At 38.6% G+C, this 27,536-nt stretch overlaps 1 protein-coding gene across 1 annotated transcript in view; it reads left to right on the top strand.

The window, feature by feature from the left end:
- Positions 1-27,536, top strand: part of Lgr5 (leucine-rich repeat containing G protein-coupled receptor 5) — a 67,422-nt gene that overhangs the window by 20,297 nt on the left and 19,589 nt on the right. Inside the window, exons 3-7 of the mRNA XM_005374681.1 lie at positions 3,589-3,660; positions 20,044-20,259; positions 22,414-22,485; positions 25,448-25,516; positions 27,008-27,079. Coding sequence (XP_005374738.1) covers positions 3,589-3,660; positions 20,044-20,259; positions 22,414-22,485; positions 25,448-25,516; positions 27,008-27,079 — 501 coding nt within the window. The remainder of the gene's footprint in view (positions 1-3,588; positions 3,661-20,043; positions 20,260-22,413; positions 22,486-25,447; positions 25,517-27,007; positions 27,080-27,536) is intronic.

The raw sequence follows: 27,536 nt of genomic DNA on the forward strand, positions 1-27,536 counted from the left end.
TAAGAGTATAATGGAGATAACTTGCTCTTGTTTAGTCATTTAAAAGTAATTAAACAAAAGTTCTTTGTTTAGAAAGAGATCAGGTTTCAATATATATTTTAAAAGTTACATTTTTGGTATTTTACTCGTACCAGGGGTTGAAAACTTAAGTCACGGGGGTGTAGCTTGAACGGGGTAGCTTTAAAAGTTATCATTATTAAAGCTCATTTAAGTACTATTTTCTAAAGAAAGGTATACAAAGCAACTGAGAAAGTTTGCAGCTATTCAGTAAAGGAAAGCTATTTGAATATCTCTTATCCTCTACTCCAATTTTCTAAATATCTTGTAAAAACCACATTTTAAAAGTTTCAATGTTTACTTAGCAAAACATAAGACAATTTGATACATACTTTGTGTCTGTAAAATATTACCTATAAAGTTTAGACTTCAGTTAATTTCATTAGCTATATCTTATCATCTAAAATTATCACAAAATTACTCAGAAAAAGGTTTTCTTAACTTAAAATTAGATAACCAAACTGCTTCAAAAAGTGCAAGAAATATAAACTTTTACTATTCAGTTAAATTTTGCAAATTATGGAATTCAAATTTCAATTTTCTTTTATTTTCAAGTTGTAATTTCCTTAATTCCCTAATTGGCAAGAGCAGTGTGAGATGTCTTTGAAACTTAATTTTATTCATAATGAACAAATACACTTGAGACATTTGATTTATGAAATTTTAGTTGAATTCAAATTTAACATAATGAAATTAGTTAAGTAAAACCATTGGAATACAAATGACAGATATGTTCCTTAGAAAATAGAATCTCTAACATAAGAAAAACATAAATTTCATGATCTCCAAATATTTTTCATGTGTAATTGGTATATAAGCCCATTTATATATGTGAAAGTATCATAGATACATTCATATTTTAATCTTCAAACATCTTTTCACGATGTACTTTTTTTTGTTTTTTTGAGACAGGGTCTCACTATGCAGTTCAGGCTGGCCTTGAGCTTACTTTGCAGCCCCAGCTGGCCTCGAACTCACAACGATCCTCCTGCCTCAGCCTCCCAAGTGCTGGAATTACAGCGTGCACCACCACGCCCAGCCCATAATGTATTAATCCCATTATTCAGATAAAAGACTAAGAGGGGAGTTAAATGGGTTTGCATGTCAAGACTCGAAGCTTAGTCCTATCACCACGTCCAAATATGGCCTTAGTTCAGGTGAAAACGTTAACAGAACATAGCACAAGCATTGCTCAGGGTGTGGTGCCCAGCTCAGCCTCACTAGCATCATATAAGGACTTAGAAGTTCACATTCTTGGGCCCCCACCCAAAAAGATCAGAGTGTGGGAGATAAAGCCCAGAAATCTATATTTTAACAAAATTTCCAATGGATTCTAATAGACTCTAAAGTTTGAGAACAAGTGTTACAGAGTTTTATTTTTCTCTGATTCAATTAAAATGTTACATCCAGAGCAGTTTCACTGTGTCATAGGTTTGTTTGTGTTTTGGGGAGGAGGGAGTTTGGTTTTTGTTTGTTTGCAGGACTGGGCCTGTAACAGGACTTTGCACATGGGAATCCTCCACAACTCATCTACATTCCCTATGTCATCAATTTTGAGTAAGGGTTTATTAAGGTATATAAAAAAGACCAGCCATTATTGAAGGTTTACTGTGTGTACTTTCACTCCATGACACATCAAATAAGCCCTGTGAGATGGGTCTCCCTACTCTTCACTGAGGCAGGGAGAGCTCTGATGATTTCCCTGAGGCTCTAGGAGACTAATTGCGGTGTATCAGTTACTTTCTTGCGGAGACACAGCACCTGACACCCACAGCTCTAAGGAGGAAGGGTTTGGCTCATAGTGTACAGAGGGTGCAGTCCATAGTCAGCTGATTCTGTGGCAGAAGGGCATGACAGAGGAGAAAGAGCTCATGGCCTGCTGGCAGGAAGCAGAGAGAGCCATCAAAAGAGAAGGAGAGAGACAGACCCTTCCAGGCCACACCCTCACCCTGTTACCCACCTCCTCCCACCAGGCTTTGCCTCAAAAATCACACATAGCTATAAATTCATCAGTGGACCCCTCATGATCCAATAACCTCCAAAAAGCTCCACCATGAGTGCATGAGGCTTTGGGGGGAAATCTATATATAAACCATAGCAGGTAAGGGACAGGAAGAAGTGGGATTTGAGAACCCATGCACTTAGACATTCCATACACTATAGGACCTGAGGATTCATGCATTCAGCAAGTATTCATTAAGAGAACACTGGAGAGTGCAATGGGAAATGCATCAAGCTATGGAGTTAGACATACCTGGAGCTGAATCAACCAGTCACTCAATAAAAATACATTTCAATTGTAAGTGAGAGACTAGGCAAATTGTTTCTGGAATCCAAATGTATGCTTGTGACCTAGTGAGTTGAAATAGTTCTTTAAAGTTTGTTTTCCTGAAATAGTCTTCTGCCTCAGGCTTACATGGAACATGAACTACTAAAGAAAAAAATATGCTGCAAGATTATTATGTTATAAAAGCTTATTAAAAAGGTAGCAAAATGTGAGAAATCTAATTGGAATTTTTCCATGCTATTTTCCCACTAGCAATGATATATTTTTCTTTCATTGTTGCCAGGTGTTTTCATTCTGTAGTATCCATGTTCTGAAAACACTTTTCCATGTAGGAGAGCAAAGGCACAAATATTTTACCAAAAAAAATATTGAGTTTATATCAAAATATGTCATGCACAAGAAGAGAAAGGTCTTTAATAGCCTCCTCCTACTCTTACCCTTATTTGCATTTTATTTTATGTACACAACCACCATAGTGAACCTTTAAAATATATAAAAGATAAATAATAGGAAGTAGGGAGAAAGATTTTTCCCAAATGGGAAGGTGATCAAGAGATGGAGGGAAAGGAGATGAAAGAATTAAGGTGTGTTATGCACATGTACCAATGCCCCACAAGGAATGGAATCATTATGTTCTGCAAATATGTACTAATAAAAAATAAAAACTGGAAAAAATACGTAAGTCCAAATCATTTCTCCAATTAAATGTCTCAATAGATGTTTCTCATTGCACTTAAAATAAAGTTTATGATTGCCTGTAATGGAACTAGCCCCAGGTCCTCTCACTTTGTCTAACCCTCTTGCCCTTACTGCTTCTTCCTTGACCCTTATTGATCCTTTGCTGCTCCTTTACAAGGCAAGCAAGTTATAACCTCAGGCCCTTTGAACTTGCTCTTTCCAGATGTTCATGTGGTTTGCTCCCTGACTGGTCTCTACTCAAACATAGTCTCCTCAGAGTAACCTTCCCTGAACCACCTTTAACAAAAGAATTTTACCCCATTACTGTCTATCCCAAACCTATGCTTTTCCTTTTATCCTTAGGGTGTTCACTTGTCTCCTGTTATGTATTCATTCATTTATTTTTAATTATCTGCACTCCCCAAGGGAGGACAAGCTCCCCAGGAGCCAAGACTTTGACACTGTGCAACTTCTCTTATATCTGAACAACGCACGGCACTGTGATATAATAGTTATTGTTAATTGTGGTTAATTTTCTTTAACATTTTATTTGTTTTAATATTCAGTATGCTGCAGAATAACCAGCTGAGACAGGTACCCACAGAAGCTCTGCAGAATTTGCGAAGCCTTCAATCCCTGTAAGTACTGCTGAACCCGCAAAACATTCACGTTTGATTTGGGCAGAACGTGGAAGTGTCTGGCTGATTATTTCACTTGTCAGTTGGTTCACGGTCACACCTAACAAACTGTGAGAATCCATTACAGCATCAGTTCCTCATGTTCTCATTGATCACTAGACGTGAGGGGACCCAGCACTGGAGTTTGAGGTTTGGGGGCAGAGATTCAATTACAGCACCTGCAATCAAAGCCTCATACATGTATTGTTGTCTCAAGGCTAAATATCACTGCCCCAATTTGTCCAGCATTCCCCTGAATATTTTTGTTTCTGAATTCAGTTGACAAGTAGTACTTTTCACCTAGAAAAATGGACATCACATCTAGATATCTTTGTATTTTAAATTTATTTCTTTTGTTTTTAAGTTATCAGAGCTGGTTTGTGATCAAATTTTGCCGAGTCAAATAAAGACTGAATATTTTACATTTTGCATATGCATTAGGGATCTTCAAATCAGGAAACTAAGACCTTTTGGCATGTCCTGAAGCACTTCTGCTGAGCAGTTCTACAAACCAAGAGCTTCCCCATTACCTGACCAAGTCATACAGTCACAAATAATCTCCACAGTCCTCATTTAACTGAAATTCACATACCGCATTACACACACACACACACACACACACACACACAATATTCCATATGGTCCGATGTCCCCTACTTTGAACCCAGGCCTTTTTCAAAGATTTCCATCCCACCCCAAACACACTGGTTATAATCACTGAGAAAATAAAAATAAATTATTCCTCACAAAAAGATCATTCCTGGCAGCTAGATGTTTTGGAACTTTGATTGTGAGCAATTGTTTTTGGTGATTACTTGGCAGGTCTATGCTACAGCTATTCTGTCAGGAAATCGCCTCATCAGAATGCATGTGTTTAAAACATATTGCGTGGGGCTGGGGATTTAGCTCAGCGGCAAAAGCACCTGCCTGGCAAGTGCAAAGTCGTGAGTTCGGTTCCCGGTACCGGAGAAAAGCCAAAAAAAATTAAAAAATAAAAAAAAAAAAACATATTGCGTGATTCCTGATATATATAAGGGAAGTATATGCTCTAATATTACTCACACTTGAGGTTATTGTCAGTCAAACAAAATATTGCTTCCTGGTCTTGAATGCTCAGGGAGATAAACGCATTTTTAAAAGGTAAATAAACATTGCGGATTGTAGTTGAAAATCTCCATAAAGAATACATGAGTTAAAAAAAAAAAAAAAAGAAGAAGAAACCATCGGTTAAGAATTCTATACAATTTGCTTAATGCTTTTCACTGGGGTTATTCAAGAGAAGAGGGAACATGAGATTTGGAGATGATACTTTCATCCTTTGATTTTTTTTTTTTAATGAAAGGAAATCTGTGCTTGAGATCATTTAAAGCTTTTTTACTCTGGTCAAACAAAGTGACTTCCTAGGTTTTCAGCAGTCTATAGACAAACAGCCCACAAGAGCCCTTTTGTGGCATGGGATGGGCCTGTTGCATTTCCAGGAGCTCCTTCATGACATGACAATATCACTCCCTAAAGGCTTTTCAAAAAGGCCTTTACCTGAAGGCTGAAGAGATCTCTTTTGTTGAAAAAGCCTGTACCTGAAGGAAAGAAGCAGCAGCGGAGAAGTAAAATAGCCTCAAGTTGGGTTGTCTGTAAGGGCACAGGGATCTAGTGGCTAAATAGAAATTGAGATAATGGCAGTGGCCAACAAGAACTTTAAACAGCTGGGAGGCGGGCAGGAGATGGAAGGATAAGAGTTTGTAACCAAAGCCTCTACCAGCTAAAGAAGATCACAAACAGAAGTGAACTCTTTGAGAAAGAGAAACCATGAATCTTTTGTTCACTTGAATTGGGTGATACTCTGATAAAAGTGTTCAGATTTAGTTTCTTGCAGTCTAGATATTTACTGTTCACCAGGTGTTTCCTGCATTTGGTTTCTGGTTCACAAAAAGAATTGTGTTTTGAAACCTTGTAAGTATATAAAGATACATATATAAATGTGTGTTCCCCATGAAAAGCGTCAGGCGTTCATTGTCTAGTATGACACTTACCACATCCAAACTGAAACATCCAGAGACTCCCAGCCTCCAGATGACACCGGATTGTCCAAGAAGGTTATGTAATGTTTGTCAGGGTTTCCTTTGTCCAGAGCACACAAAACCAGTTTGAGGTAGGAGGTGCTGGTAATATGTGCTGGTGTGCCACTTTTTCTCACTGATATTTTTATACCACTTTGATACAGGAATTAAGACATCAAAGAGCATTATAGTCTGAAGATACATTCATTTTCCTATAGGTGACTCACATGTACCTATCTTTATAGCGGAGTAGCTCTCCATTGTGTATAAAGCCACTTTTTAATTTATCCATTCATCTGTTGATGATAAATTTGAGTCATTTTTAGGAAAATGGATGCACCTTGAGACTACAGTGTTAAGTGAAATAAACCAGACACACAAGCTTAAATATCCGTGGTTTCTCTTATATGAGAAACCCAAAGTATAAATAAAAAGCAAAATAAAAGATAGATAAAAGGAAACAAGAAGATAGATCTTTTGCAAATGATAAGGGGACCAACAGAGATAGAAGGAAGGGAAAGGAAAGAAAGAGGAAGGGGAGGTGAAAGGAATTACAATGCATTATGCATGTATACCAATTCCCCATGAAGAATGTAATCATTATTTACTGCAAATGTGTACTAATAAAAATAAATTTAAAAAAATAAAAAATGTTTAAACTATTATAAACATAGGCTTAAGTACAAGTCCTGCAGGCTCTGCATGCCAACTGAGGATGCCTTCTACGCTACGCACACAGCAAGCTAGTTTTGGAGGTTTGAGACACAGTAAGCCCCTTTAAAGTTTCACTGTTATTTCAGGTTTCATTGTATTTTTCCTGCTTCCTTTAAGCAGATCCAAAAGAAAAACACTAGTTTTGAATTTAACGGTTATCACAAACATGTATTCATCGGGAAAGCCAGCATGACAAGTTCCTCCAACAGAACCAACAGCTCTTCACAGCTTCTACCAGCTCCCAACAGCCTTTCTCCACTCCCAACAGCCTCCCTTCTTCTTCTCCAGGTCTGCCTCTTATGCTGCTGGTAATAATCCTCCAGTGGGCCTCCCACAGCCAGCACCACACTTACTCAGTTCAGCTGAGGGTTATAAGTTGACCACCAGTTATCAATCCACTGCATATATCCATTTTCCATTAATATTCCAGGCTCTCGTTTACCCTTTGTGCTACGTCTGCATGAGTAAAGGTAATGACAAGGGTAATGTCAATTTCTTCCACACATCCGATACCTAAGAAGCCTCTGTTCACCCTCCTTCCTCATCCTGAATGAGAGTCAACACTTAGATTGTCACTTAGCCTTTCCACTGCAGAATTCCTCTCTTTTTCCATTTTCTTGAATTCCCTCTATTTTTTCCTTGCATTATATATTTACCCTGTAAGCAGCACTCTGCGCTTGCCAGGGTCTATATGCTCAGTACCCCCATACATGGCTGGCCCTGTACCTTTCTGCAGGGGTGCTTCTCAATGTTGGCTGAAGCATCTGCAACATCTGGAAAGTCTCAAAACTTCAGCTGCACCCCAAAACTATTACAATCAGCATTGCTGAGGATGGGGCCCAAGTATTGGTGTTTTCTAACTGGCTTTACTGTGTAGATATATGTGTTTCTTAAAGTGAAGATTAGGAAACTGGTGACTTGCAGCATTCTCTACAATCTATTCTCCTGAATGTTTTTCAGACCTGAAATAATAGCAAAATCCATACTTTGCCTAAGCTAGTAATATACTTAGTAGATACAGTCAGGCATTGCCTTGTTTGTTTTTAATTGAAAACAGCTCCAGGGGCTGGGGATTTAGCTCAGTGGCAAAAGCGCCTGCCTGGCAAGCGCAAGGTCGTGAGTTCGGTTCCCAGTACCGGAGAAAAACCAAAAAAAAAAAAAAAAGAAAACAGCTCCCATCTGCCCATTAATACTACTGATTATCTAGGGAAGATAAAGAGGTCACATGCTACCTTATGGTGCTGTTCAAATCTTGTCTGTGGACCAATCACATCAGTACCACCTGACCTATACAGCACCTGGGATTCAGGTTGGTCTGTCTTAATAAAAATCTTCATTTTAACAAAATCCTAAGTGATTTGAATGCAAAAATGCATTTACAAAATTAAAGTTTTAGGGTTATGTTGCACTAACCAGTTGGTCAGAAACTAAAAATGGAGAACTGCTGAAATAGGTCACTTGCATCCTTTACTGCACGCATGTGGACTTTGCTTCATTGAATGAATTTTAAGAAACTTGAATCGTTACAATTGGTAACATTGCTGTGAGGAAGAGACCGATTGTACTCAAGTTCCAAAGAATTAATTTTCCATTGATTCCATGTAAAGAAAAAATGTGCATAGTGAAAATACCTAGGTAAATTTGTGTTTTTTTAACTCTCTCCTGATGCTTACATGACGCTTATGAATTGCTAAAGAATAGAGGTACAGGCGCACGTGCCGGCACCCAGCAGCCCAGAGCCTGCCCCTGTACAACGTGTACACTTGGCTTCTGACATGCCAGTGACTGCCCACACACCAATTGGGTATTTTGTAATGTAATCAAATGTAACCTAATTTCCTTTCTGTTTTTGGATGGGAATGAGGAATGTAATCAGAATTCACAGAGAATTATATTACACCAAGAAACTTTTGGCATTGTAGACATTTGAGGACTAGGGTCAGATTACAGTGATTTGATGGAAACTCAAAACTTAACCCTCCCATACCCTCTGACCCTTGTATTAAGAGTTAGAAAAAATCAATCTATGAAAAATAACTGCCTGACATGTGATGGTCATTAATAAATTCCAAGCATCTCACTGTCATGTGTGAAGTTCAACAGAATTACACATTCATGTTTGTCCAATTAACCAAAGTGTTATTGGTTTTCATTCCAAGCGTGCACTAGCAAAGCTAATTGTGGAATATGCACAATCACAAAGATCATGCGTTGGTAAATAGAAAATGAAAGGAGAATCAAATACGCCCTCATTGTTGTCTGTATTTTCCAATTAGCAAATATGCATCTCCAGAATGCAAGGCCGTATTTAAAGCCCAAATGGAATGTGTAACTCCTGCCTAGAGCACGGTCTGCTCAAACACCTTGTAACATCATCATCAGGGCTACAGATATCACCCCTGAGCCCTGGGAAATGTCAATAAATTTATCTAGACTCTGCACAGTAGACTTTTGCTTATAGATAAGTCAAAAAGAGAGCAAGACAGATGAGGAAAAAGAGGTAGGGCTCAGAGTACAGAGCAGAAGTAAGGCAAGCCTAGGACCAGCGACACTTTTCCTGTTAATTTCCAAGATTCTATTGGATTTCAGACCCAGGGTGAAGAATGGGAAGGGAGTAACAGAAGACAAAGAAGTGTAAGCAAAAAGAAAAAATAAGATAACCAAGAGGATACGATTAAAGGATTAGTAGGCCTTTTTAAAAAATATTTGGGCTGGGGAGATTGCACAGTGATAGAGTGCTTCCAAAAATCTCCAGAAAGAAAAGTCACACCCTGCACAGTAAAAGTTTACTGTAGTATTAGCTTGTTCTGTTTTTCCAGTACTAGATTGAATCTAGAAGCCTTGCACTAAGCTACACCTTCAGCCTTTTATTTTTTCCTTGGAGACAAGGGCTTGCTAAATTGTTAAATTGCCCAGGCTCAGACTCACCACCCTCCTGTCTCAGCTTCCCAGAGTGCTAGGACTACAGAGGTGAGCACCATGCCTAGCTTGTTTTGTTTTTGTTTTCATTTTTCATAAAACACCAGGGTATTAGGTATAATATAGAGATGGAAGTGGATTTAAAAGTACAAAAGGCCAAAGAGTTTGTCCTTGCACTACTAAGAATTCATTTCGAAGACCCATATACAAACCAGCACCCAGTGAATTCTTAGGAGAAAATTTTTGCCCTGCCTTCCTCTATTTAAACATAGGGAGACACTTTTCAAAGGCAAAACCTTTCCTACCTAATGTTTACAAGAAGAAAAGATAAAGTTGGAACATGGTGCTCAGAATCATCTATGAAAAGAAAGTGAATAACTTCTGTGAGAGCCCGTACATGAAAGATTCTTAAAGTATCCACCAGTGTTGTGATAAATTGCCCTCACAGCAGTCCTATCAGACAGACAAATAGAGAGAACATGGGCGTTATGACAGAAGAAAGTAAATTTTTTTAGCCTTGTGGTATAAAACGAAGGTTAACTTTGGAAAGCAGATTGGACTCATTGGAGAAGCTACAAAGACAACACCTACGGCAAGGCACATTGCGGGTGGCACGAAGTGCTTCAGAGCAGATGGGGTCTGTGGTGAACTGTGGAAAGACAGCAGACATTCAGAGACACAATCAGGCTGCAGAGAGGATTAAACACCCGTGGTCATGAAAGCAGCCAATGTTTCCTAGCACTCTTAGCATCCCATTTCATCCTCTCTTTAGCAGGTGGCCGTTAGTTATCCCTTCTTTCCTGATGAGGGAGCAAAAACCTCGAAAGGTTAACTGCCTTCCAAAGTCAGATGGCTTGTAACGGGGTCAGGGTAAAAGTAAGTCTGAGGTAAGAATTCTCTTCCCTTCCTTAGGGAATTGCCTGCGGGGAGCAGGCACTGAAGAGAGAAAAGGGAGTGACAGAAACACTCAGTACCACTCACAAGTGATTGTGAAGGTTCATAAAGGGAAAGGGAAGTTGCCATGCTGCGAGGCAGAAGAAAACACTCAAGAAGGGAAAAGAGCAATATTAAAATGTGGGCCACGGTTCCCGGTACCGGAGAAAAACCAAAAAAAAAAAAAAATGTGGGCCAGTCAGCTTTTTCAGTGTTGTTCTGTTCATTTGTCTGATCCCTTATTAGCTATAAGATAAAAATGTCCTGTTGAGGAAACTATAGGTGAGAAATGTAATGGTATCTTGCCTCCACTGCAAAAGTAAGAGTTGACTAGACAAAGGCAAGAGAAAAGAGCATTCCAGACACAGGAAATTATATATGCAGCACCTTGCAGTGGAGAGGAAACAACTGCCACAGGGAAGAACAGAGACTAGATCAGAGGCTGATGCCAGAGGCATGAGGTGAGGCAACGTGCCGGAAGTACCTGGTAAGGCAGCCATGGACCAGACCCTCTGAAAGCCATTTGGGACTTGTCAAAGATTCCAGTCTTTATTGCTCAGGGAGAACCTGCTGGAGGGTGCTAAGCAGGGCAGAAGTGATTGGATGTGTTGTTGAAGCAGTGTAGGGAGAAGGAAAAACTTGTCACAGTGAAGGCAATAACGATGCAAAAAGGAAGATGGGCTTTAAAAAGATTTAGAAGATAAAATTACCAGTGTTTTAGTAATGAATTCGCAAAGAGGAATGAAGGAGAAAGATGTAAAGAGGATCTTTCAGTTTCTGGATTATACAACCATGTGCTTCATGAAGCTGATGACTCTGATTGAAGACTATATTTGGGAAGGAGGGATAATGAGTTTAGTCTTGAATACTTTGTGTTTAAGGAGAAACTAAGTAGAGATGACACACAGTTTGAAATCCAAATCTGATCTGCACTTCTTTAAAAAAAGTGAAACCTAAATTAGGTCCCCTTACCATGCATTACTTTTCACCTAACACTTCACTAATGACTTCTGACTCTCCTTGTTAAAATACATGCTCTGTAAGGGTCAGGACTATGTCTGCCTCGTTTACTGCTGGATGTTCTGTACATACCAGGCACAGTTCCTAGGATAAAGACAACCCTCAGGAAGTACTTGTTGAACTGAAGACCCGAACTCTAAGTGGTGCAGTAGACAGCTACCCAGGATCAGCTAACCCTCCTCAGTTTGACTGTAACTCTGTATTCACCTAACTCCCTGGTCCCAAACTTTAATCAGTGTAGCCTAGGTTTTTTCACATGCCTTCCCAGGGCTACAGAGTTAACCCAGAGTTCCTACAGAGATTTTAGAGTTGATCTATCTTACAGAATTAGTTTTCAGACGGTCTCGGCTGAGTACTCCACATTTCAAGGGTAGGGGTGTGGAAAGAACCAGACGATGCTACATCTTGGAAGACTGATGAGATTAGGAGAGGCAAGCAGGGATACTCATAAACACAAAGCCAGAGTAAATGTGGGAAAGAGCTAGAAAAGAGACTTCACTGGGACCAAGAAATAGTAGAAAAGTGTGCCCAAGTAAGGTAGGCAGAGAACCTTGAATATCAGTGGAAGTTTGGATTTAAAAGGCATGGTAACATGGAAGAACTAATAAGAGAATAACATAAAGCATAATTTAAGGAGATCAATCTCTGCAGCAGCCTACAGGATTAATTGAAGAGATGAGAGATCAAAGGCAAAAGGACCAGTTCAGCCTGTTGCAGTAATGCAGGTGTGAAGAGATAAGAGACGATTTAAATGGAAAGTCAGTGTCTTGGCTACTTTTCTCTCCTTGCTGAGACAAAATACCCAACGCCCAAAATTAAGGAAGGAAAGATTTATTTAGCTCACAGTCTGTGGAGGTTTCAGTCCATACTTGGCTGGCTCCGAGGCAAAGTGGCGTAGGGCAGAGGGCAAACAGTTCATGGCAGCAGAACACAGCAAAAACAAGAGCAAAGGGGAGCAATGCTGGCAAGCAGCCTCTTTCCCTCCCTTACATTGTAAACAGGCTACCGCCACCCAGAGGGGTGTAGCACTCACATAATCTCCATGTCCTCCTCTTGCACAGGCTCAGGATGTATACAAAGTAAGCACCCTGGCTCCCTGCTGAGTCACTTAGCCAAACCTCTAGACTCCCCAGGTTGATACGTAACTGTCAGAGAGAGGAAGATACATGGAGAGAATTTGGTGAATGATTGGCTGAAAAGCAATGGAAGAGCCAAAATTGAGCCTTACGTTCAGTCTTGGTGGTACATGGGAGAGGATGAATTGCCCCTAACAAAAAGACCTTTCATTTCAGTGGAGAAAAATGCAACTGAAGAAGTTACTGCTCATATTACTTTACCTGTAGGTCATCTCCTCGCCACAGAATTCACAGCAGTGGTGACTCCTGCAAAACTGAGCAACTTACTGTAATTTGGCTTTCCAATATGTTCTTGCCTGGGACTGAATGTATCTCAGTGGTAGAGTGCTTGTCTAGAAGGCATGAGGCACAAGGCTCTATCCTCAGCACTGTTCTTTACTGGAATCTTATACTCCTTAACAGTGCCAGAGAGGTGGAGCTTTAGTTCCTTTAGACATTTTTCATCCAGCTTCTAGTCAAGACATCTGACTACTGTACCTCAGTGAACCTGTAGACATCTCTCCCCAAGCTGGAGAGGTGGACAAAGAATTGTTGCCTTTTCATTTAAAACTAATTTTTTTCCAGGAGGCCACATTAGGTTTACCACTAAATCATACAGGAAAAAAAAGGCAAAAGTAGAAATTTTCTAAGCAATCATGATTTTTACGTGAATTCATATGCTTAATTGTCTTCCTAAACTATTAGACATTTCTCATTCTTGTAGGAAATTCATTAAAAAGTGGAATCCTACCCACATTGTAGTTGTTTCACAAATATTTAAAAGTAGCAATCTCCAAAACAAAAGTGATTCTGATAGTATTGTGACGAATTTAAATTAGTATAACTTCACTCTTTAAGGCTCCATGTGTATAAAATTCTAATTCTACCTTTATGGTGTTAATAGAAAGATCTTATGAAAAACTTAGCTGCAATGATTCACTGACCTCAGTCCAATAAAATTTTAAAACGGTGAAATGTTATCACGATAGAAGCTTTGTGTACTTTGTTAAATTTTAGTATACACAGACCTGGAACCATGTAAACTTTATTTTACCTAAAAAGTCAACTAATAGAGAATGTTTTAACTTCTAAAAATTTGTAAATGAAATCTGTGGCCCTCCAACAATTCATGACTTTTTCAAAATGGTCACATAAATGTATGCACAATGTGAGAACACTGGTCTTTAAAAAAAAAAAAAAAAACTTATGAAGGAAAAATACTCATCTAAACACAAAAGAGTAGTGTTAGTCATGAAAATCCCATGTTTCATAATTCTGCTTATTATAAGAATTCCCACAAGGTGTATAATGCAGCTGCCACATTCTTCACACTTTTGGCCCTTTTCCCCTCCCATTCATCCATGTTAATAATTGACATTATTGCAATCATCTCAGTATGGAATTAGCCAAGATCAATGGCTTATCTTCTGACTAACGCTTTCTTCCTTGTAGTTAATAGCTCATCAAAGACATTCTCAAACAAAGATGTAATTTTATGTGATACACTGGCAAGGTGTCATATACAAGATTATAAGGGACAATTTTCTGGAGCAACAGCAGCAAGAGCAATCTTTTAGAGCCTGTAATTTCTACAACAATACCACTCATAAATCAAAGTTTTCATCCAAAAGTATGGAGCAGATGGGCCAAATGTTTCTTTTGAAAGAGGAAATGTACACTGTTAGCTTTTTATGCATAAAAACATTAAGGAAAAATCTTTACATGGAAAGAAAATGAACTTGTTCCTGTACATAAAGATTAAAATTTTGCCTGTTAGCCTCTATCTAGCTCTTTGCTAAACAGAACACACTGATATTGCAGAATTACTTTCATAGTACAGTTTTTTCTTTTATTTTGTGTAATACTGAGTGACATTCACCCCTCTTTCTGTATGGCCTCCACCCATACATTACCCAGTCCAGAATCCTGAATCAGAATAGCTCCTTGCTTTCTCCTCATCGCACCTGATAAATCACCAAGTTCTATCAAGCTTACATATTTAACAACCTACAAATTAGGTCCTTCCTCTTTTCTACACTTCTAGGCATTCATCTCTCTCACCCTAATGACAGCAGTGGCTTCCAGTGTTTAATTTCCCACTCTACAGTATTTGATTTTCCTTCTGCACTACCAGAGAGGTCTTTCCACAGCACAATCTATTCTTAGGGCATCTGGTCAGGAAACAGTATGGCATCCTCACTCCAGAGAAAGTTGTTTGGCAGATCTGGAAGATTTATTGGAGAGGATGAGAGATTTCTCATAGGCATAGAACCTAGATGTCTTCTGAGAGTGAAGTTACCCAGACTCCAAACACCTTGCATAGTCAAAGTTTTCAGACCTGTGCTATGAACTGGGTGGGCTTGCCCAGACCCCAACAGTGTGAAGAAGCAACACGAGTCACATGAGAAGCAGTCCCCTTGGCCAAGCAACTTGAGTAACACAATCTCTTTGGCAATTGTGAAGCTCTCCAATGCCAGGTCCTCCCTCCAGAGAACTGAGCTATTTCAGCACCAGCTCAAAAGTCACGACAAAGCCATTTTCATCAGCTGTAACCCTCTAAGTACATTTGCAGGGATTCATACTTAATAAGAATTCTGTTCTTGCACTAGATAGTATCATCTTTCTCCTCAGCCATTCTAGCCTTTTACGCCTCAATTACTCTTTGGCTGGCCTAGCACAGAAGATCTGTGCATCTCCTTTTCTCTGTAAGGGAAGCCTTGCTGTAACACTCAACAAAACCTGTAGCACAGCTACTGAACGTACATATTAAGGGATGTTGGGTAAGTAGAGAGTCAGCAGCTCTGCCAGGCCATATGCAATAAAAGCAGTCAGCTGCCCACAGAGAAATATGAAATTATAAAGAAGTAAGAAACTATAGAAAGAATAAAGACAATTTTTAGAGGGGAAGAAATTATACCAATTCCTAAATCTAAAGTTTTACTTAAACAATAAAGCCTATCATTCCTAGAATGCTGCATTGTTTTCAAAACATGTCCATATATATTTTCTCACTTAATTCTCACAGTAATGTTGTGGCTTTATACATGTAAATATCGACCCACAGAGAGATTAAAAAATAAATAGGTCCTCAAACCTTAAGAAAGGGTAGTCTTGTCTTAAATTGTCTTACTTCTTCTAATCCAGTGTGCTTTCCAGTTTGCTGTATGCCTATTTCCTAGGTAGTTGTAGATAACAGAGGAAGAAAGATAAAATCTGTGACTGCACCATAAATTCTCAGTAACGTAGAGAGCATAAAATGGATGTCATTTCCTATATAGGGATCACTTTTCAGATTGTATTTCAAGATCATAATTAAGAGGTTTTATTTGTCTGAATTGAAAGTGAGGCCAATCCCACTGTGTTTAAGTATTTTACTTTGCTATGCATAAGTGCGTCGGGGTTTTGTTCTGCCTCTGTCACATTGTGATGGACACATAAATGCAAAGAACGTTCTCTGAGAAGGTGCCACCTACCACACAGCACCACTTTTCCTTTGCCTTCAGAGTAAGGATGCTATATTTGGTAATATATGACAACTTTGCCCTATTATGTGATATGTACGTGTGTACACACGGTGGTGCCTCGGTTCATAAACTTCATTTGTTCCACGGTTCTGGGGAAGAAGGCCACTTTGGTGTTTGTGTGAGGAAGGTGGCTGCAGTAGTTTGTCACCCAAAACAGAGTTCAGAAATAGAAACAGAATTTTGCCAAATTCTTTTGTTTTCCAACTGAATTGTTCTGGAACAGAAGCTTTCGTGAACTGAGGTATTACGTATTGTATGTCCATACACACTTATACACCTACTCATATCACAGTTATACTAAAAACTGAAAAATAAGACTGATTTCTATTGTCTCATTATAATAAAATACCTCTTCTTTCTCTTATAAGAAACAAAATAAACACCCTATCTTTCTCAGAATTGAAATTCACCAACAATATAATACTTGTTTTAGTCAACTTTTGCCCCAGCAAATTTGAGTTTACCTGTTTTTCCTTAATAGTCCACTAGTCAAAAGGCAAAAACAAAAATTGTTAAACTGCTTCAGATAAAAGTAATTTAAAATCATTAGGGCACGTTATATTTACAACTCCTGTGGTACTATTGCCCTTTAGCATAACCCTATAAGCTAGAGCCATTTTATAGATGTTAAATCTGAGATTTCTTGATTTATCCATGGTTCCATAGCTGCTATAGTGGCTTGAACTTGGGACTTCCCAAAATCTCTGCACTAATTCAGACACCAAACTGCCTCCGAATACATTTCCTTTGTAACTTGCGTGAAATGGAAATACTGAAATAATGAATCACTTAAAAAGTGGAGCTATAGAAGGTCATCTTCTTTGCTTTTGATAATAAAATATATAACTCAACCATATTTTATGTGTGTTTTCTCTTACTGTGTGGTGATGTTTGTCTTACACTTCACGGCTTAAATATTCCATTTTCAAGTGTATGAATAGAGAATTCCAGCTGCCTGAAAAGACCAGATTGACACAATGCGAGTTCTTTATTTACTCACTGAATAAGCACAACTTGTGCCCTGCCAGTTGCTGTGTCCATAGTCTTAACTTTGTTCTGGAAGAACCACCGGTAAGAGTGACTGAGTACTTACTTCAGTACCCTGGAAGTATGGTCTTGGGGTGGTTTATTAAGATTAAATCAGATACAGAGGAAGACAGTAGAATGGTGACTGCCAGAAGCTGGAGAGTTGACAGAGAGAATGGGGAGATGTTAATCAAAAGGTACAAAGTATCAGACAATGTGAATAAGTTCTGGAGATCTGTTATACAGCATGGGGCCCATAATAATTTATTATATACTTGAAAATTACTAAGAGATTAGATTCTAAACATTCTCACCATGAAAGAATGATTAGTGTGAGAGGTAATAGATATGTTAGTTGCCTTGAGCTAATCATCTTACTCTGTACCCATATATCCAAACATCACATTGTGTACTTTTATTTGGGAATTAGACTTTCATTAAGCTTGGAGAAGATTAAATCAGATAACACCCTTGAGTGTGAACAATATTCCACTCTGAATTAGGTTGGGACCTCTGAGGCCAGGTGGATATGGACTCTAAAATACTACAGTTAGAAGTGTCTTTTATTGCAGGCTTCTTAAATGAAAAACTATTTATTAGAAAAAGATTTTAATGCTGGACTCTACCTGAGGTTCTCAGGTGTAGAGAATTTATATTTAGAGTGTTAGGTCCGAATAATTGCTCTGACTTATTCATTTCACTTCAAATAGCAATTTTCTGTAAGATAATACTGTGGAGAGGCCATGTTTCACCTTTTTTTCTGAGAACAAAAAACTGTGATATCTGTCCAGTCAGTCCTGGGTTGCACTCCTGCAATGCCAGCAACCTGGGAGGATAAGCATAAAGATGGCAATGTCAAGGCCAGTCTGGACAGCTTAGTAAGTCTCTGTCTCGAAATAAAAAATAAATAAAAAGGGCTACAGGTCTAGCTCTGCACCCCCTTGGTTCAATCCCCAACTTCAGTAACAACAACAAAAATATATCTGTCCATTACACATTAACTGTTCCTTTCAATAAACCAACAGATACTAGTAGTGTGATTATCCTAGCTGCCCTGTGTATATATATACACATATTTTTCCCTCTTCCTTCTTTATTTTTCCTCTGCCCTCCTTCAATCCAGTTGCTCCTTCCTATTTGAGCAGTTTCTCTTCCCTGAACAATATATAATGTAGCAACCATTGCAAATTTCTATCATTTTGTTCTGAGGTCATGCATCATTTTTGTTGTTTTTGTGATGTTTTGATTATGTCTTCATTGTTGCTTTGTCAGTTTTTTTTTAATTTTAAAATTTTAAAAACCCTCTAAAAAAATGTCTGTCCAGAGCAATGGATTTAACATAAGGAGGTGATCCCAGGGCCACTTCACATTGGTAGCAGCTCAAAGTACCAAAATAGACAAGCCTACCATCGGCTTTTCTACAAATATATCTCAACATTTGCATTGAACTTTAAGGTTTTTCATTTTCAAGATACTTAAGAGCTACTTATTTTGATACATAAGCAACTGGCAATAATCAGACCCTACATCAACTAAAACTCAGAGATGTGTACTATATTAGAAAGTTTCCATTTTTCAGTGAGGGCAGTAGTTAAGAAGGAGTTACATATGTGCTTTAATATTAGTCAAACAAAAATGGTCCTCTCTTCATCCCCCGAGAATGTACCATAGCGGAACCCGGGCCAAGCACAATGTTGCCGGAGAAGGAAGAACAGGTGGCTGAGTTTTCCTAAACATGTCCAGTTCATTTGTTGTATTTTGGGAAGGAGTGTTTCTGCTGCCTACGATGATGGCTGCTCTACTGGACACTTAGGTGTGTATGGGCTAAGACACTCAACTTTGAAAATTTATTCCAAGTGATCTCAACTCAGTTATTACCAAAGCTCAGTCCAGGGGTTTCAAGGTATCACTGTTCCCATGCAGTCAGTAGACATAGGAACAAAGAATGACGAGAATGACATATGTGACCAAAAGTGAGGAAGCCGCTTTCCAGAGAGATTAGCTTGCTACCACAGAGAATTCTATTTCTAAACTGTTTAAATTTGGTTTGCAAGAGATTATTTTGTGATCCTAGTGTACTTCCGGCATCTGTTTTGTCTTAAATGTTTCCAAAAACATTTTTCAGAATCCTCTCGTGATTCTCTAATCCTTTCTAATACATGGACCGCTTAAAATGCAACTTATTTTTTTTAATCCTAGCTTTGAAAATGCACACAAATGTGTGAGACTTACAAACAGACTGAAAAAAAGTGAGGGCTGTTGGACACAGAGCTGAAGGATGGTGGTTCTGTTGTTCATGCACCCCACAGAAAATGTTAAACTGTGTGAGCTTTGCCGCTTCCATGAGTATAGTGAAGGCATTTTAATTATAGCTGCTATTTATATTGTGCTGGTGCAAAATAAACGTATTACACTCCCTCTGCTGGCTCCAAAGCTGCAACGGCCTGTTGACTAAATCTATTTTTAAATGGATTTTCCCATTTGAAAAACAATGAAGGGTGGGAAAAGGAAGCAAAAGCTGGAAAGCTGTTAATTTTATTACTCATTTAAAGTGTCATTAAAACAAACATCTGCCCAAAGCAAATGGTTAAGATGATCAAGAAAACCAGTCCATATTAGGCTCTTTGGCACTATAATAAGGGAAAGGGAGGGCTACTTCTCCTCTCTCTGACATATCTACCAGCTTTTAAAAATTATTTGGTTCCTTTCAAATACTGAAGTCATCTTTTCCTAGAAGTTGCAGAGCACACTAGTAGATCAGCGTGGCTAGTATGTTCAAAACTGTCCAAGAATGTAAAGGCATCTTTTGGCTCAGGAGGGGAGAAAGGAACAAAGATGTCTATTTGCTGGGTTCAGGAAAGAAAGCATGAAGACCACTACCCATAAAAGAGAAGGAGAAGCCATCAGGAGAGTAAGATGCTCCAGATGTCAGGACCCTCAACTCCCTAGGCTGTGTTTCACTCTTGTGAAACATCTGGAAAGTCTTTGTGTAAAGTCCGTCTTTTGCCTGGACTTTGCTCTCTCTTCCTTCCACAGGCGTCTGGATGCCAACCACATCAGCTACGTGCCACCCACCTGCTTCAGTGGCCTGCATTCCCTGAGGCACCTGTGGCTTGATGACAACGCTTTGACGGAAATCCCTGTCCAGGCTTTCAGAAGCTTATCAGCACTGCAAGCCATGACCTTGGCCCTGAACAAAATACACCACATACCAGATTATGCCTTTGGAAACCTCTCCAGCTTGGTAGTTCTGTAAGTTTTATTGATTTTGTGTTCTCTTTTAAGAGTTTCTAAATTCATTCTAAAATCTTGGCTTTAAAATGCTGGCTCTTCAGAGCTTTAATGGGGACATGTTAAGGAAGGAAAACTCCCTGAGTCCCTCCCCAAGATGACTTATAAATGTTCCAACTGTGTAAATGACTTAAACATTTATCAAGCACCTGATAAATGCCAAATGCGGCTGGGCATACAAAGATAATAAAATATGACCTCTGATTTAGTGGAGCCCATTGTATATTATACAAGGAATTGCTGTACAATACAGTTAGTACAGTAACCACAATTCATAAAAATTCTTTAATTTTTTTTAGTAATTGAAAGTTCAGGTCAAATTGAAAGATGTATTTATTATTTAATAATGTGTATTAATAATATCTAATAAGTACTTCTTGAGCTAAGGAAAGAGCTGGGAAAACTAATGACTGACTGTGAGTAATGCATTTGTGGGTTTTTTTGTGTTTTTGTTTTTCTTGAGTAACACATGTGTACAGATTTTATCCCTTTTAAGTCTAGATTTCATTATTTTAGTAAACACAAAGAAGTGATTCTCAAGTAAAAATTTGAAAAATAACCCATCTTTTTTAAGATTGAAGCCACATGCTCTCGTGTGTATATCAGAATAGTCAGTTAATGCTGAAATAGGAAAATAGCTGCCACTTGAAAGGCTGTCAGTTTGCTTAGTGTGTTAGCTTTCTGTTACTGTGACAAAATACTCGAGGTAAACAACTTAAGGTATGAAAGATTTATTTTGAATCACGGTGACAGAGGTTTCACCCCTGGTGTTTTGTCTCATTGCTTTTGGGCCTGTAGTGAGGCAGAACATCATGGCAAGTAAGTGCACAGCTGAGCAAAACTGCTTGCTTCATGGCAGCCCAAAAGCAAAGAGAAACAGAGAGAGGAAGAGTATGAGTTTCCCCGCCTGCCTCACTGGAGGGCCTCTCAATAGTACCACAGAGTAAGGTACAAACCTTTAGTCTGTGGGACTTTGGGTGCCTTTTAACAGCAAAAACCACTACCCTGTGGAAGTTTGAAGAAGACTTCTGTACTGTTCCTCCTTTTGCTCCATGCTCACCAGATGACTCACTGCTGCCCTCTATCATTCCATTTTGTTACTCGACTTGATTACATGTCTGCCTCTTCCAAAGAAGTATGTATTTCTTTGAGGGCTGGCCAGTATCTTATCCATCTGTTTAGATTCCCTTCAATCCCCCTCCTTATCTGTGGCATGTAGAAGATCCCTAATGAATGTGCATAGATCTCACATGAAACTAAAATGAATTTATTAAAATAAATATCTTAGTATGAAAGGAAAAGAAGTTTGGGGGGATATCAATAAGTATCAATACTGAATTTCACATATAAAGATGATGCAGTTGACCTACCAGAAACTGGGTATATGTTTTAACATTGTTTTGTCCAGTAGAGGGAATGTATTCACAGAGATTAGCTATCCTTTTTCTCCCTCTCCCTTAAACCCATTTTCCAAAATCCCTTTGGGAATTGATCCAGTTTTCAGTTGTATACACAGCTGTTCTCAGTGGCTTTGGCCTAACTGACTTACTAGTTGAGCCAGAGATGATAATTATACACATTAATACTGTGTCAAGATAACTAATCTTCTTGGGCAGCCAAAAAATCTGGTCACCATTCCCTGTAACTGAAATTGTTTCCTGTTGACCTGTGGCCCAACACTGGGAATGTGGCCATTATAAGCCTTGATTTTAATAGAAAATGTGCTGAGTACACCTGTCGCCTTTCCTCTAGCTTCCGTGTCTCAATGATGGTCAATATCTCACTTAACCTTCTATATTTTAGTCATGCTGAACAAATTATATTCAAAAATATATGGAAAAACCTGACTTTACTTATATCAATCATGTTGTTCAGATTATTACACACTCCCTGATGCCTCAAACCTAAAAAGTACAATTATGATTGTCTTCTAAATTCATAGTATAGAATCATCTATGATATGAGTGAATGAGGCATGTAGACTTTTAAAATTATTCATTTCCTATGATTAGTATATTCTGTAGTATAAGTTTCTCTGGATTTAAGCTGTCAGAATGTTTTGCCTAAATTTGCTGTGTGCAGTGCCTTGTGACTGTCGGTAATGTTCTCCTGCAGGCATCTCCATAACAATAGAATTCACTCCCTGGGAAAGAAATGCTTTGATGGGCTCCACAGCCTAGAGACTTTGTGAGTGACCTTTTATTTGTTTCCCTTTTTTTCAGTGCTTTCATGAATATTCTGAAGGAATCAAAACAGCCATAAAGCCAAACTTTCTATTTGGTTTGGTTAACTGCCTGAGCTTTAAACATGTTTACAGTGGTTCTGTCTACACACACACACACACACACACACACCCCTCAGAGCTAAGCAACGAAACTGAGATTTTCTTTTAAACTAATGAAAGTGATAATTAGTTAGCATATCTCTTAAGTTAAACGACGTGTCTTCTGAGCAGTGACCGTTTGCTTATGTTTGTGTATTCTGTGCCAAGGATCAATTGCATATTGTTACTCGGGCTCAGGATTCATGAGCTTGGTCCCCCTTGCTGAATGAGAAGATGGGGACCAGGCAAATGCCTGAGTCTCCAATCTGAGGTAAATAGTCATTTCATTAGGAAATAGAGCATATGCTAAGGAATTCAAAGCACTAAAAAGTGATAATAACTATCATTTATTGGTTATTTCCATTTCCTAGCTATTGCGCTAGGACATAGCATACATTGTTCCAATAATTTTATGAACTTTGAAAAGTGAATGTTACTATTCTATGATAGGCTCTAGTGAGAGTAAGTGATTCTGTCAATATGACATATCTGGGGCTGGGGATATAACTCAGTGGCACAGCACCTGCCTGGCAAGTGTAAGGTCCTGAGCTCGATTCCCAGTACAAAAAAACAAAAACAAAAAAATTACATATACGATCAGCAGCATAATTGGGATTTGTTTCCTTCTCTAGTCTGATTCTGAAATCAGTGTTTACCTTCAGATGCTACTTCCAAAAAATAGATCAAAAGTTCAGTTCTTAGTTGGTACAGATGACAAAAATGAGTCCAGCTAACTAGACCTTCTCTCAGGGCCTGACTCAGGATCGTTCTCCTGAGTCACACCAGGGTCTTCAGCTTTCCCCAGGGAAGGAGCTACCTTCGTTGCCCTGTTGAGTGGAATAGATAGAGTGAAGGTAGAATGATATGCAATGACAGTCCTGAGTATGCTCAGAGAGGAGGGTGGTTGTAGGGATACCCTCATCCCCATCCCGACATTTTTAATACTCAAGTACAATAGATTGACAAGGCCACCAGATCTGCAATACTGGCCTTACCCGGACTGCAGAAGCAGAACACCAAAATTCACTTCTCCCATGCTTGACAACCATTGTCCGTTTACATACAGGGCTTAGCAGTTTGCACATGGTCAATTTATCTTCTAAGTCTGGGGTCAGTAACTGCCGGAGAGACCATATGATGCTGGCCTTGATGTGGATCAGCGCAGTGTTCCTTAAGTCCCTCTGTTTCCTCATGGGTGTAAGATGAACTTGTCTAGGCAAAATCTTGATGTCAACTTAATGGCCTAGGTGAACAGTTTCTATCAGCAGCTAGGAAAAATAAGAATTCTCCATCTAGCCCAGGGTTGGAGTGCAGGATTTCAACAAGTGAAATCTCCTTCCAGTCCTTTCAAAAGGACAATAGAAAGAATAACAACAAAAAACATGGGCTTTGGATATTTCCATAAATAGTTTTTTCCCCAATCCTAGATAAGGACCTGGGCCAGTGGTAAGAGACCTATGGCCATGTGTTATTTTTTTTTAAAGACAAAAGATGTTCAGGTACGAGTTGGGTTTTTTTCTAAACTAAAACCTCAGTATTCAGGTTTAATTGCAGTGTTGGCACTTCACGATAAATAAGTGGGTTTGGGTTGCAGTTTGGGCATTTGTCTCTGAAAGCTTCACCATCAGTGACCCAGGCTTGCATATAAACACCACAAGGCAAAATATTTAGGGTAAAATTCCTGTGTGCCTTGTCTCCCTCCATCTTGCCCAGAGCTACAGGGGATCAGTAAATTGGTTATTTCCAACCTCTTCCTTTCCCTCACTAGAAATCCAAGTAATTTATAAGGGTCCAATCCTCATTTAATCAGAACAGAGCATCTGGAGAGATTTACAAACAGGAAGAAAATTTATGTCCACAAAAGTCATGAATTTCCTGCCTGAGGTATATCTTAAAGATGGCTTGTGTCAGACAAGTAGGAATTTTGATTCATGTTTAACGCAGTCAAATTATCATCCTTAAATGACAATTCCTTTTCCAGAGAGGAGAATCTAACCATATCTGATTGCCTGACCGAAAGATTTTTCTGCATCATCTGGAAAATCCACCATTCCCAGAGAACAGGAGGCAATTACTTTTTCATATGAAGTTGTAAATATAATGGGGAGTAATAGCATTTGAAAAGCCATTTGTGTCATAACAGACAGAAAAATTAATGATTGGAGATTGTCTGGCCCTCCTTTCTGTGTGTGTATGCAGGGATAATATAGAACTTTGCCTCAGAGAAAACATCATCTGATGTGAACCATTTTTTGATTTGAGAAAATGCTAGACCAGATGTGCTTCCTAAGAGTACCCTGTGTCACATAAACCTCTCCAGAAGCAAGTCTGATTCTGGACTTCAGACTGAGAGACATGCAGGTTCTCCACAGGAGTCAGGAAAAATGCGGCCCTCTAAGATATCCTATCTCCAAGAAGGGAAGGAGACAACCAAAAAAGGGATGTAGTCCAGGAGCCTCAGGAATGCAAACACAAGCTGGCCGTACAGTGAACCAAATTCAGATGAAGAGCTCGACCAGCAAGTGGTCAATACCTCCCCAAGCAAGCGTCCCTCCTACTTGGAAGTTAACTGCATGTCCCTCCCTGTTTTAAATGCACCAGGGCCATTGAACTTTGACTCTGAAATTTCTCCTAATCAGTGTAGTGATCATTTTAATGCAAATGCTTCTGGAGTGTTGGTGGTAAGCAAGCCAAGAAAACCTCTCCATAAAGAAGAGGAAGTAGAGCTTTCATGGGTGATATGGTTCCATTGGAATAGCATGTTATCTTACTGTATACTTTATATATGTGAGTTTTTAATTGAAAATACTATTTGCTCATTTTCAGAGATTTAAATTACAATAACCTCGATGAATTTCCCATTGCAATCAGGACACTCTCCAACCTTAAGGAACTGTAAGTAGTTAGGACAGTAGAAGAACTTTACTCTTTGTGAATTTATTTTGAACATATGTGTGATGGTTGTACATAATTTGACTTATAGGAAAAATTTTAAAGCTTACATAAGTGTACTTGAAATATATTTTAATTAAATATAAAATTAAAATCTGTATGTTAATATCCATATGTTAAAAAATGTACTTGAAATATATTTTAATTGATTATTACCAGTAAATATCAGAGTTTTAATTTGTGATGGATTAGTCATCTACCTGTGTTTAAAGATACTTCATGTTTCCTTAAGCCATATTCTTGTCTGTTTATCTAAAGCATACATATGCCCCTAACATGTATGTCCTTTACAGATTGTGGAACTAGAACTAAATTCTGTTATTGCTGAGCATTTGTAACAATCTGAACTTTTCTAGTTTGCATAATGTAGAACTGAATGAATGGAGTTGTATGTGCTTTGTGTAATGCTAGATAACTTTATATAAATTTCATTATTCACTATATTCCTTCAATGCTGTGTGAGTCTTACTTAATTTTTCAAAACGCAAGTTTACTAAGAGAAAGCTAACTTTCAGCCATTAAGTTACAGGTATATCTTATGGATGATAAAATTACTTAGCTTTTCTTTGTAGTGAAACAAAATGAATAACATAGAGAGGTAATGTTCTAACACTTACAAAGGAAAATAAACCTAGGAGCTTATTCCCCTGGCAGTGAGAAATAAGACACACAGGGGCTGGGGATTTAGCTCAGCGGCAAAAGCGCCTGCCTGGCAAGTGCAAGGTCGTGAGTTCGGTTCCTGGTACCGGAGAAAAAAAAAAAAAAAAAAAAGAAATAAGACACACAGCCAAAGAAGGTGGACAGGGGAGCTTGTTTAAATGAAAAAGCCTTCAGCAGTCTGCCTCAGGAAACGCCACACATGGCTCTATTGCAGGGTCTTCATTGTACAGGGTCAGGGAGCCCTAAGACAGGGATCTACAATGTATATTGCATCTCATACAGCCATCCTCCACATAAGACCCGGAGATCATTGACTCTGGTCCTATGCCATTCAGACAGCGTTACCCTGACAGATGAGAATCAGTTTATTATTACAGACTTAGGAAATTTTGTCCTCATAAGAAGATTACTCAAATCTCTACTTCAACTTAAGTCAATTTTCTCTTCCAGCTCCAAGTGGAGTAAGGAGGAGTAGTCCTGATCCTCTCTCCAAAGATAGTTCCCACTCCTCAGGCTCTACTGGATATTAACATATGGGGTTTTTTTTATTGTGTTAGGTCATAAATTTCCACAAAGCACAACTACAGAATCTCCATCCCTTGTCCTTATCCTTGAGAGTAAATGAGGATACCAAAGTTTTAAGGAGAGAGGAATTTAATTTTGTCCTCTGGTTACTAAAGGTGCTGATTATTACCACAGTGAGGGGGTGGGGAGGGCTAGTATATAATTTTACCCCACACATGATTTTCCATGCATTTTTTTCTCTCTTTCTAGAGGATTTCATAGCAACAATATCAGGTCAATACCTGAGAAAGCATTTGTAGGCAACCCTTCTCTTATTACAATGTAAGTAACCAAAGTGTTTTGGGGTTTGTGCACCCTGATACATTGGGTATATTGCACTTATAAACGTCAAATGCAATGAGTGTTCTATATTTGCCTGAGTTCTGCCTCAGCCATAGTAATAATATGTACAGAGACTCATACATGGAGCTCTCTGGCAGGTTTCAACTGAACACTGAATAAATATTTTTAGAACATTTTTTTAGGATCTACAATGTATATTGCATTATGCCTGGTATTTTCAGATGTCTTGTTGCATTTCACAACTAAGTTTGTAAATTCTTATAGTTATCTTTGTTTTCTAAGAAATAAACTGAATTTTAGATCATCAACATGAAGGCCACACTGTCATTCAGGATTTCAACTCAGAAATAGAAATTATCTTTTACAAAGAGGGATCTTTACAAACAATAGACACCTGCCCAAACTGGGGTGGGGTAGGGTGGGAGGAATAGTGTTT

This window comes from Chinchilla lanigera, unplaced genomic scaffold, assembly GCF_000276665.1.
Source record: "Chinchilla lanigera isolate Chin_1 unplaced genomic scaffold, ChiLan1.0 scaffold00004, whole genome shotgun sequence".
In the NCBI taxonomy this organism is placed as follows: domain Eukaryota; kingdom Metazoa; phylum Chordata; class Mammalia; order Rodentia; family Chinchillidae; genus Chinchilla; species Chinchilla lanigera.